The 12,052-nt window shown below is 36.6% G+C and overlaps 3 protein-coding genes across 3 annotated transcripts; all 3 read left to right on the top strand.

Annotated features, from left to right (window-relative positions):
* Positions 1 to 5,911: 5,911 nt before the first annotated feature.
* On the top strand, positions 5,912 to 6,409 carry LOC103329506 (uncharacterized). The gene has a single exon (XM_008231984.3). It carries the CDS (start codon positions 6,013 to 6,015, stop codon positions 6,277 to 6,279), a length of 267 nt encoding a protein of 88 aa, XP_008230206.2. The 5' UTR covers positions 5,912 to 6,012; the 3' UTR covers positions 6,280 to 6,409.
* An 887-nt stretch (positions 6,410 to 7,296) lies between these two features.
* On the top strand, positions 7,297 to 8,040 carry LOC103329507 (uncharacterized). The gene has a single exon (XM_008231985.3). The coding sequence runs from the start codon at positions 7,440 to 7,442 to the stop codon at positions 7,710 to 7,712; it is 273 nt and encodes a 90-aa protein (XP_008230207.1). The 5' UTR covers positions 7,297 to 7,439; the 3' UTR covers positions 7,713 to 8,040.
* Positions 8,041 to 10,894: 2,854 nt separating this feature from the next.
* On the top strand, positions 10,895 to 11,525 carry LOC103329508 (uncharacterized). Its single transcript, XM_008231986.3, has one exon. The coding sequence runs from the start codon at positions 11,067 to 11,069 to the stop codon at positions 11,334 to 11,336; it is 270 nt and encodes an 89-aa protein (XP_008230208.1). The 5' UTR covers positions 10,895 to 11,066; the 3' UTR covers positions 11,337 to 11,525.
* Positions 11,526 to 12,052: the final 527 nt, after the last annotated feature.

The raw sequence follows: 12,052 nt of genomic DNA, 5'->3' as shown, positions 1-12,052 counted from the left end.
TTACAACCTTGGTGGCCAAAACGACTCTCCTCGCTCCTCCCCTGACCCTGAGTTTGGGCTTGCTGAACTACTGGATACATTTCTGTAGAGTCGAAGAAATTGATGCCGGACAGGAAAGCTTGGTCGAGGAGGCCACACGACTCCGGAAACGTGTTTTGCTTGCCGAAAGTCATCGTCCCTGCGCGAAGAATGAATTTGTATTTGAGGATGAGAGGGAGGGCCAAAGAATCAGACTCAGAGTCGGTAAGATTGGGTGCGAGGTTGAAGAGAGGCACCGCCATTGCTTCGCCTGAGAAGCTCTTTGAGTTTGTCAACTGAGTGGAAAGGGAAGGAGAAAAATCGAAGTATCTGCTATATCGCCGCAAGTTTGGTGGATTTTCAGGGGTTGGATAAGATAAAAACAGAACCGAGTTACTATCTATGTGTTCGAAAAATTGTCCAACAAATAAATAAATTTTAAAAAAAAATCCGCCTAGGCGGCCTAGGCGGGTTGGGTCCTTGGTTTTTTTTTTTTTTTTTTTCCCTGACTTTAAATAAAACCTAGTCTTGGAGGGATATGGAGAGGAGGAGGAAGAGTTAGATTTAGAGGCCTAGATTTGAATCAATGCCTGTTGAAGCAGATGCATCAGTGTGGAGAGACTTGCTCATTGCTTGTCGACTTCATTCTGCCACGAAGTTAGCTGGAACCATATTTGAAAAACTTGTTGAATTAGAACCGATGAATGCGGGGAATTATGTTCTGATATCTAATATATATGCTGCAGCAGGTCTATGGATGGAGGTCAGGCAGATAAGAACACGGCTCAGGGAAAAGGGTTAGAAAAGTCTCCTGGAGTAAGTTGGATTGTTGTTAAAAGCCAGGTCCATTGTTTCGTTGCTGGAGACACATCACACCTTCAATCAGACATAATTTATGCAAGTTTAAATTCTCTGTCAACCTTGATCAAAGAAAGCGGATACATTCCTGATCTTCGATTGGTTTTGCGTGATGAAGAGGGTTAGGTTGAAAGTGGGGTCATAATCTTCAATTTTGCACACCGCTGAGGGTTGGGAACCTTTTAATGATCACTAAGGACTCAAAAAGGCTTTGTGATGGGTTCCATTGATTAATGTGTCTGTCATTGTTGGAAGGGAAGAACATGAAGAATTTTGTATCATTTTAGGTCCCTGACCGGATTCTTTTTTAGGCTTGATAAATAATTCCATCGTGTATATTTGTATTGAGAGTCTGTGACATACATGAAAGAAAGCTTCCAGATATAGTTTCTCAAAAGAACGAAAGCATCAATTTCAAAAGATGGAGGAGCAGTCAATTTAAGGAGTTTGGTTATTGATGAGTTTCAGACCAAATTGTACACTGATTGAAACATTGAACTGTATATACAATTCACAATGGCTCCAAGTCCCAGATGGATTTATAGTTACCTCAGGCAGAGCATAATTGTAATTTTTTTTTTCAAGAGAAATTATTTGAGTCAAAGGCTAATTCTTATAGCAATGATGCCACAAATCTCACAAAAAAAACGCCAGTCTATCTCACTCCACAAAGATAATTACTAAACCAAAATTATCATTACGATTTTGTATTCAGAGAAAATTATCATTATGAATGTTTCGCAAAACACCGCCGTTACCAATAGTAACAGTCCCCAATTCAAGACTTGGATTTAGGGTTTGGAGGCTAAAATCCATTTTTAGAATACAAAAATAATTTTCTAGGACTTATAAATAATTGAAACTATTTTAAAATTTCACCAAATTATTTAAGATAATTAAATATATTTAATTACTATTTATGAAGGAAATTAAAATTTTAAATACTAATTATTCACTAAATAAATAATAATTAAAACATAATATATTTAAAGAGTATAGCCGGGAGGCTATAGGCTATACTCTTTAAATATTAGAATATATTAAAGGAGTAGAGCCGCGCGGTAATACTGGAATATTTTCGTATAGCCGTGCGGCTACATTCTTAAAATATATTGCACTATTTAAAAGTATAACCAAGCGGCTATACTCTTTAAATATATGATGTTTTAATATTTTTTATTTAGTGAAGAATTAGTATGTAAATATTTTAATTAATTTCATAAATTACTTCATAACTAGTAATTAATTTTGTGGAATTTAAAATTATTTATAAATCCTAGAAAATTATTTTAGTATTTGAAGTTCCTACATATCAAAAGATGAGATGAACAATTTGAAAATTGACCTCTAAAAAGATTCAACCGAGCATCTGCAGGGGCCCCATTAAGTCTCCAAACCAGAGTCCTAACGTGGACAAGAACATGAAGAAACTATAAAGAATTGGAGGGAGAGGTGTCGAACCTACTGCAAGAGATACTAGATGAACACTGTACTTCCCTGCAATATTAGAACAAATTTTCACACATCAGAAGTGAAAACCAATCTGGCACAAAATTGTTAGCATGAACTGATACTTTCATAGCTACTTTACAACCTTGGTGGCCAAAACGACGCTCCTCGCTCCTCCCCTGACCTGAGTCTGGGCTCGCTGAACCACTGGATACATTTCTGTAGAGTCGAAGAAATTGATGCCGGACAGGAAAGCTTGGTCGAGGAGGACAAACGACTCCGGAAACATGTTTTGCTCGCCGAAGGTCATCGTCCCTGCGAAGAATGAATTTATAGTTCCAGCATTTGGTCTCTTTACTGCATGGACGAAAGTCATCCTCAAATAAGACTCAGAGTCGGTAAGATTGGGGGCGAGGTTGAAGAGATGCACCGCCATTGGTTCGCCTAGGAAGCTCCTTGAGTTTCTCAACCGAGTGGAACGGGAAGGAGAAAAATCCAAGTATCTGCTATATCGGCGCAAATTCGGTGGATTTTCAGGGGTTGGATAAGATAAAAACATAACCGAGTTACTATCTATGTGTTCGAAAAATCGTCCAACAAATAAATTTTTTTTTTAAAAAAAAAAATCCGCCTAGGTGGGCTAGGCGGGTTGGGTCCTTTTTAAAAAAAATATTTTTATTTTATTTATTTTTGCCTGACTTTAAATAAAACCTAGTCTTGGAGGGATATGGAGAGGAGGAGGAAAAGTTAGATTTAGAGTCCTAGCGTTTCATTTCAAATATTTTTCTTTGTAGTAACTTTTTCCCATGTTTTATATCAATTATGATTTTTTATAATTTATATATCCTTTTATTTTGCATGATTTCGGTATGAATTTATAATTTATAATACAAAATAATAATTTTTTTTTTTTTTTTTAAAAACGCCTAGGCCAGATTACTCTTCTAGCTGCTAGGCCCCTGCCTACCGCCTAGCGATTTTTCGAACATTGCTATCTACATCTATAAAATTCCTCATTGCACCACATAATTGATACACAATATTTATTTACTAAAAATCACCTTCAAATCAAATTATTTTTACAAATTTATAAATAAACCCAATCCTAGACATGAATTTATAAAAAAAATTCAACACTGTTTAAAACATAGAAACACATCCAAAATCAACCCAAAAATCAACAATTGTATATTTTTTGGGTGTGTTTATAAATGGATTTTGAGTGTGTTTAATAAATGGGTTTTGGGTGTGTTTCTAAAGTGTTTTTCATGTTGGGTTTTTTTTATAATTTCAGTCCCTATTTTGGGTGTATTAGTGAAACTCCCAATTATTTTTACATTGACAACTATTTCCTGCTGATAATTGACACAAATATTTATTTACTAGCATTACCATTTACCCTTTTTTTTTTAAAAATAATCAAATAAACAATCTTTATTACTTCTTCAGAAACAATTAAAATAACATTCAAGAAACAACAAGAAAAACTAGAGAAAGGAGGTGCACCTAGGGGGACCTCATAAAACCTTGCCTTGAAAACTCCAATGGAGGAAAATTCGGTCAAGGAAAAAGAGTATCACACACCTCCCTCAAAAACACTAAGCAGCTTCTCTATTCGCCACCAGCGTAAACCAGCCCAAAACAATCGCCACCGTTCATGTAAGCTGAAGTGAACCAAAAGGTGTACCTCTTCATTCCCTTTGCGAGGTTGATAAAACACTTCACGCACTTGCAAATGCACCAATAGATTCCTCACATCTTCAACCAGATTGCCTAGATTGCTCCAACATTCGCCAGATCCAATAACAAGCGACACTGCCTCATGAGAATCAGAAGCCGAAAGAAAATTTTGGTAACCTCTCCACAAAGCCATTAACAAACCTTACCGCAACGCAGCAAGTTCGGTTCCCAGAACATCAAGTCCAACATGTCCATCACATGCAAAACCGAAATAAAACTCACCATCATGGTCCATTTCCCCTTATTCATATCTTATGAAACTATTTTCTATTAATTTTGGCCAAGAAAAACTATTTTCCATTAATTCACTCTTTTAACTTGCTTTCTTTTCCATTTCCCAAAATTAAAAGTGGATTTAGAACGTTTGTTATAACAAAATAAGTGATAAGAGGGCAACTAATTATTGTTTAGTTTACAATTTAATTTTAGAAAATCCATCAAATCATTTTGGTAACATTGAATTAGATCTTCAAATATCTATAATTTTGATTTAGAAATCAAAACATTTTCATTTTACTTTTCATTTTCTGAGTATGATATCCGTTTTGAAGGGCTAAAATAAGATAATCGATTTAATATATCTTTATATATTCAGTTTGATTTCTCAACCGATAAATGATCTTGCATAACGTAACATGTAGAAATCTTCAGAAAACTCATGGCACATTGTACTATGTGTCTTTAAGTGGGTCCTTTCAAATTGCAGCATCCCAACATGTCCATGTGTGCCAACTTAATGATCCAATTCCTCCCCAGCATATTTATATATACGCACATGCCATGGCTGCCAAGAGAAACCAAGAACCTCCAAGCCATTTTCAGGGCTACCATGGGGTCGTCTGACCCCATTGATCCCATGGTGGATCCGTCACTGCGCACATATTGAAGTATTTTTGTTAACTTATTTCGTGACTTTTGGGTTAACGTTAAACGGGTTTTGGGCTAAATATGTGTCTCTTGATTGGAGTAATGGCTACTAGCTTTTAGATTTCAAAAGTAGTGAAGATGGATGTGTTTTGTCAAAATTATGGGATCATCAAGTGGTAATTCAGTAATTAATTCATTTTCATGCTAAATTATGTAGGGGGACAATGATGATTGATTTTAACAGCGAAAAAGAGTGATTCATCACCTCAACTTGCGTAGCCTCTCGTATAGGACTAAAGCCAGGGGCGGAGCTATTCATAAGCCTGAGATGGCATGGGCCCCCTACCATCTTCTCACCTCTTTGAATGTATAAAGAGTATAGTATGGATTGCACAAAAAATCCCATAGTTTTAAGTTTGTGGCCCCCCCAAATATCAAACTCCACCTCCGCCACTAACTAAACCAATCATTTGAAAATTGAAAATGAGCAACATTTGGAAAAAGAAATAGATGAATGATCAAAATATCCCTTCCAAAAGTTGCACAAAAAATCCATATTCAAAAACGTGTAGAACAAAAACAAGTTGGTACGAGCATGACACAAATTTGATAAGATGAAACACGAATGTAGCTAGTAGAACGAAATGGATCGTACGTATCAGGAGACAAAAATACACCTTCATCATCCTTCAGTTTTGAAGGGAAGCAAATTAATAAAGACAGAGCAGCAGAGAAGGGATGAATGGGTGAAAAGCATGTACAAAAGGAGACAAATAGCTGAGATTTTCCGTTGCTTCATCAAAAAACAAGATGCAAAACCTCAGGTTTTCTCACAGAAAACCACTGCAGAATTTGTCTTATATAGAATACTAATCATCTACAAGGGACAAATGCTTCTTCCGGATTTCCACAAATCTCAAAACCACTTTGTCTTTGTCTTTTGCTTTATGTGTGTGTATATATATACATTCAGTGTTAGGGTCCAAAGCATAGTCCTCCATACAAAAGAAACCAAAAAAAAAAAAAAAAAAACACCCCGGAAACATAAAAAAGCAGAGTGCTCTGCTGGATTAACTGAAGATGTGTGCAACAAGAGGAGCTTGGATCGCAGCGGTTAGTGTTGGAGCTGTCGAGGCTTTGAAAGATCAAGGCTTCTGCAGATGGAGTTACACCATGAGGTCTTTGATCCAGCATGCCAAGAACAATATGAGATCATTCTTACAAGCCAAGGAACTCTCTTCTTCTTCTTCTCCTATGGTTTTGAACAAAATGAATTCTGAACAGAAGAACCAAGCTGAGGATTCTCTAAGAAAAGTCATGTACTTGAGCTGTTCGGGTCCTTATTGAAATCCCTCCAATATTATAGGTAGTTGAGGATGTACCACTTAGATTTTATTTTTGAAACTGAGTTTAAGCTTGTATATACATGATTTGAATGTATATTTTCCCAACCCAACAAGAAGAAAATCTTAGAGCATTACGTTTTTCAAATATAAAACAAACACACACCAGACATGTCAATATTGCATCTTATTAGCCATCTAATTCATCAACTGTATATGACACTTTTATCACATACTAACCAACTAACTCTTAATTTAGTGATATTTCATTTAAAAGAAAGAAAGAGAATCCTCATTAATTTAGTATGTTATGTTTCTTCTTCATCAAATACCAATTGATACTCAATCGACGTACATCCACATGTGACAATCATGTGAACTCCAACATGATCACTTATGTGATGGAAATTTAGAGCAAACATTCTAGTTTTTGGAGGGCAGCAGATGTTAGGGACCCTCATCCGTCCATTCACGTGTGAGAATCATGTGAGTTCCAAAGAAGTTGATGTTCCACCCCAAAATTAATTTGGAGAAAATAATCCAACTCCTTATAAGTCGTTGTTAGACTTCTCAACTATTCAATATGAGACATTTTCATCTTCACATTTTCACAATTACATTTACAATTTGCACGTAAAACAAGTAAACTACTGGTTTCACTCCCAGATTGCTACTACTAGCCCACAGTCCGAAATGAAGTGACAAGAGACTGTTTTTGTCTTTTGTTCCACACTCCAAATCAAACAAGCAAACAAATGGTTTCACTCTCATACTGCGGGCCTAAATACAATAATTTAAATCAAAACCATGTGCCCGTGAGGCAACAAAACTCCGTGCTTATCCAAACTCCAAAATCTTAAATTCCATTTTTAACCCTGTCTATTACATCATATCCCCTGCATCTGCATGTACAAAACAGTAACATCCCCAAATATAGCGTAACCATCCACATACCTTACCAAAAGAAACAGAAGAAAACAAAACCAGCTCTGGTTTTTTGCCACAAGCCCACCTTTTTTATATAAAAAAATCCCCTATTTAAGGAGCACCTCAAGTTCATCTTCTTCATCAATACACTCAAACATTTACATTCACATTCACAACTGCGAAGTTGAAAGCATCAAAGAGAGGTCAGTAAAGAAGAGAAAAGAAATCATAATCGTGATGAGTACATCAAGTGCAAGCAAGGCTATTGTGGCAGCAAGTGTTGGAGTTGTGGAGGCATTGAAGGACCAAGGGATATGCAGATGGAACTCTGCTTTAAGATCTGTGCACCAGCAAGCCAAAACCCAACTCAGGTCATTTTCTCAGGCCAACAACAAGCTCTCATCTTCTTCTGCTTCAGCTGCTTTCAGTAAAGTCAGAGATGAGAAGCTGAAGAAATCAGAGGAGTCTTTGAGGACAGTCATGTACTTGAGCTGCTGGGGTCCCAACTAATTCAATCAGCACAGAGACAGAGAGCAAAAAGATCAGATTTTTGTGCAAGCGGTTGCTGAAATGGAGCTTGAGCATGAACACAAGGATGAAACAAGATGACACAACCCATGAAATGGCTCCTTGAGTTTTATATATATATATATATATATATATATCAAATGATCAGGATATATAAACTTGTTGGGTTACATACTACTGGCAAAGGCAATCGTTGTAAATGGCAGACAATTCATTCATGTCTGCTTGCTTGCTTGGGGCAAGTTGATGTAAATTATGGTATGTTATGACAATTACCATATAAAGCAAAAGCACACATATTTCTGAGCAATTGATGCCTTGATCATTCTTTTCGAGTTTTTCTTTTTGCCCTTTCTTATTAATCCATTATTTACTTCGTTTTAACTGAAGGATTTATGATCCTATAAATTTGAGTATTTAGTAGTGAAACATAATTGAGTTGCCCTAATTGGGTAAAATCCATTGTCTTGAATGGTTTCTTTCTCCAACAAAAGCTATAGCCCAACACATCCCATGGTTTCCTTCCTCCTATTCATCCTCTGCTTTCGTTTCAAGTAAGCTCAGCTGCTGAGGTCCCGGTTGAATATTAATTCAGCTTGTTTATTAGATCCCCTGAATTCTCTATGATATATACAATTGATTATTCTATGCACCAAAAACTTAAACATTAATCAAGCTACTTATTAATGTTTAAGTTTTTATGCTTACACACATTTTATATCAAATGAGTGTTGATGGTGCTCTCAGAAATGGTGGGAGGTACCTTTCTTTTCGTATTTTTGCGATGAGCAATACCATCACGTTAATTATAGTGCAAGAAATTCATGTAATTGTTGTGGAGGAAATTCATGTAATATGTAGACTAAATCATCAAACAACAATTAACCTAATTATAATGCTCATTATTTCTTTAATGACATATCAACACATAGTAGACTCACGTCTATAATTAGCCGAAGCAAATAGAGAGAAGGAAAGACACTATGATGTTTGTTTTTCTGCCCACGGTACACACCAAACCAAGTAAACAAATAGTTTCACTCCTACATTGTGTTTGAAATAGATGTGCAAGGGGCAGTAGATATAATCAATTCCGACAAAGAGTGTTTTTTAGCAGAAGGGAACTTGGTGGAAGATATTAAGGAGATGCGGTTGTGGTTTAGATCTTTCTCGTGTGAATGGCAGTGATGGAACGGTAATGTAGTTGCTCCTGAGCTAGCCCAATATGCCATTAGGAACACAAACATGGATTGAGGAGAAGCCTCCTTGGTTGTGTGAATGGCAGTGATGGGATGGTAATGTAGTTGCTCCTGAGCTAGCCCAATATGCCATTAGGAACACAAACATGGATTGAGGAGAAGCCTCCTTGGTTGAGTTCTTTGCTTGCTGCAGATTTAAAATCTATTGGTTGATTTCTGTATTCGATGTCAAGTGGGAGGCCTTTCTTTTCCTTTGGCGGATTTTCCTCCTTTTGGGGGGTTTTTTAAGCCAAAGATTTTTTACATAGGCCCAAACTGTTGACGTGAGTTAATCTACTAAATCAAAAAGATTTATTTCCTAAGTTAATTAGGTGATTTACTTCCTTGTTTTATATAGTTGACACATCCTTATATAATTAGGATATATTCTCCTAATTAATTATTGTATCTATTTTCTTGTAAAGTACTATTGTAAACTCTTATATATACCTCTTTATGGAGAAGAATACAATTAACTTAAAGTATTCAAACCATATTCATATTTTAGCATTGTATCATATCAATCAATCCTAGTTTCACTCCTACGTTGTGTTTGAAATAGATGTGCAAGGGGCAGTAGATAGGATCAATTCTGACAAAGAGTGTTTTGAAGTAGAAGGGAACTTGGTGGAAGATATTAAGGAGATGCGGTTATCTGAAGAAGTTTAATTAGGCCTCGTTCGGTTATATGAAGAAGTTGTTTCCATCATTATTTTCCAATTTTGATGTTTCCAGTTTCCAATGTGATACGTATGAATTAGCTAAAAGCCATCGTATTTCGTTCTCATTAAGTACACATAAAAGTATGGTTCCATTCCTCTTTATTCATTTTGATGTTTGAGGGCCTGCCCAAATCGCTACTCCGGCTGGAGCTCGATGGTTTGTCACAATCATTGATGATTGTGCCCGAATAACCTGCGGTTCCTTCTCAAAACCAAAGGGGAAGTCAGTTTAACATTTCAACAATTCTATAAAATAGTTGCAACTCAATTTCATGCCCAAATTCAGGTTCTCCGTTCTGACAATGGTGACAAATTTCTTAATCATGATCTCAACAAATTCTTATAGGATCATGACATCATACATCAACGCTCATATCCATACACTCCCCAACAAAATGGGATGGTTGAGCGAAAGAACCGACATTTATTGGAAGTCATTTGTGCATCTCTATTTGATGCCAACATGCCTCGAAAGAACCGACATGTGAACCCTAATTTGATCACTTCTCCAACAAGAGTGATGGAAATTTAGAGGAAACATTCTTGTTTTTTGGTGTGTGGGGGGGGAGGGGGCAATGTTAGGGACACTTGTCCGTCCATCCACATGTAAGCTTTAAGTAATTGTTGAAGGAAGTTGAGATTCCATTCCAAAATTAATTGGCAATAGTCGTCCAACTTCACCCAATTTCTCAACTATCCAATGTGATATATAATAATGTAATCTTCACGTAATTATTGAAGGAAGTTGAAGTTCCACTCTAAAATCAATTGGTAATGAAGGAAGTAGTCGAACTTCACGCAATTCATTAACTATCCAACGTGAGCACATTTTCAGTAATACAAACGAGTAAACTACTGGTTTCACTCCCAGACGCAATTACTAGCCCACATACCAAAATAAAGTGACAAGAGACAAGAGACTCTGCTTTTGTCTCTCGGTCCACACTCCAAGTCAAACAAGCAAACAAATGGTTTCACTCCCATACTGCGGGCCTAAATACAATAATTTAAACAAAAAACCATGTGCCCATGAGGCAACAAAAACTCTGTGCTTATCCAAACTCCAAAATCTTAAATTCCACTTTTACCCCTGCCTAGTACATCATATTCCCTGCATCTGCATGTACAAAACAGTAATATCTCCAAATAGTGTAAACATCCACATACCTTACCAAAAGAACCAGGAGAAAAACAAAACCAGCTCTGGTTTTTTGCCACAAGCCCACCTTTTTTCAAAAGAAATCCCCTATATAAAGAGCACCTGAAGGTCATCTTCTCCATCAATACACTCAAACATTCACTTTCACATTCACAACTGAGAAGTTGAAAGCATCAAAGAGAGGTCAGTAAGGAAGAGAAAAGAAATCATAATCGTGATGAGTTCATCAAGTGCAAGCAAGGCTATTGTGGCAGCAAGTGTTGGAGTTGTGGAGGCATTGAAGGACCAAGGGATATGCAGATGGAACTCTGCTCTTAGATCTGTGCACCAGCAAGCCAAAACCCAACTCAGGTCATTTTCTCAGGCCAACAAGCTCTCATCTCCTTCTGCTTCAGCTGCTTTCAGTAAAGTCAGAGATGAGAAGCTGAAGAAATCAGAGGAGTCTTTGAGGACAGTCATGTACTTGAGCTGCTGGGGTCCCAACTAATTCAATCAGCACAGAAACAAGAGCAAAAAGATCACATTTCTGTTGAGGCTTTGAAAGATCAAGGCTTCTGCAGATGGAGTTGCACCACCATGAGGTCTGTGCACCAGCATGCCAAGAACAATATGAGATCTTTCTTACAAACCAAGGAACTCTCTTCTTCTTCTTCATCTTCATCTTCTGCTGCTATGGTTTTGAACAAAATGAATTCTGAAGAGAAGAATCAATCAAGCTGAGTATTCTCTCAGAAAAGTTATGTACTTGAGCTGTTGGAGTCTTTATTGACAAAAATTGGAGCTCATGGTGAAGTACCTCAAGATTTGAAGATTTTTGGGACTGAATTGAAGCTGTATACATTATTTGAATGTAAATTTTCCCAATCAACCAAAAAAACAAGAAAATCTATGTTCTTTGGTTTTTATCAATGAACATTGGATCTATTAATTAGACAATTCTCGACCAGGTTAACCTTAGCTTACTGTATCATTGGTACTTATTTGGAATTCTAATTCAATATATGTTGGTTTTATTAATGGTTCCTCCTTCAAATAGAGATGCTTTTGGTTCTATTTGTCAGTCAATCAACTAACCAGATGGGATTATCACAAAACAAAAAACAGAGAACAAACCAGTTGAAATTTATCAGTTCGGGCCAACAAGAACACACAAGGTTATCTCATCCTATTGATCATTGTTGGCAAAATAAAAAGGCTGACGGT

This window comes from Prunus mume, linkage group LG4, assembly GCF_029339155.1.
Source record: "Prunus mume cultivar Tortuosa linkage group LG4, ASM2933915v1, whole genome shotgun sequence".
Taxonomy (NCBI): Eukaryota; Viridiplantae; Streptophyta; class Magnoliopsida; order Rosales; family Rosaceae; genus Prunus; species Prunus mume.
The sequence above is the reverse complement of the archived record's forward strand: the minus strand, read 5'-3'. Positions and strand labels throughout refer to the sequence as shown.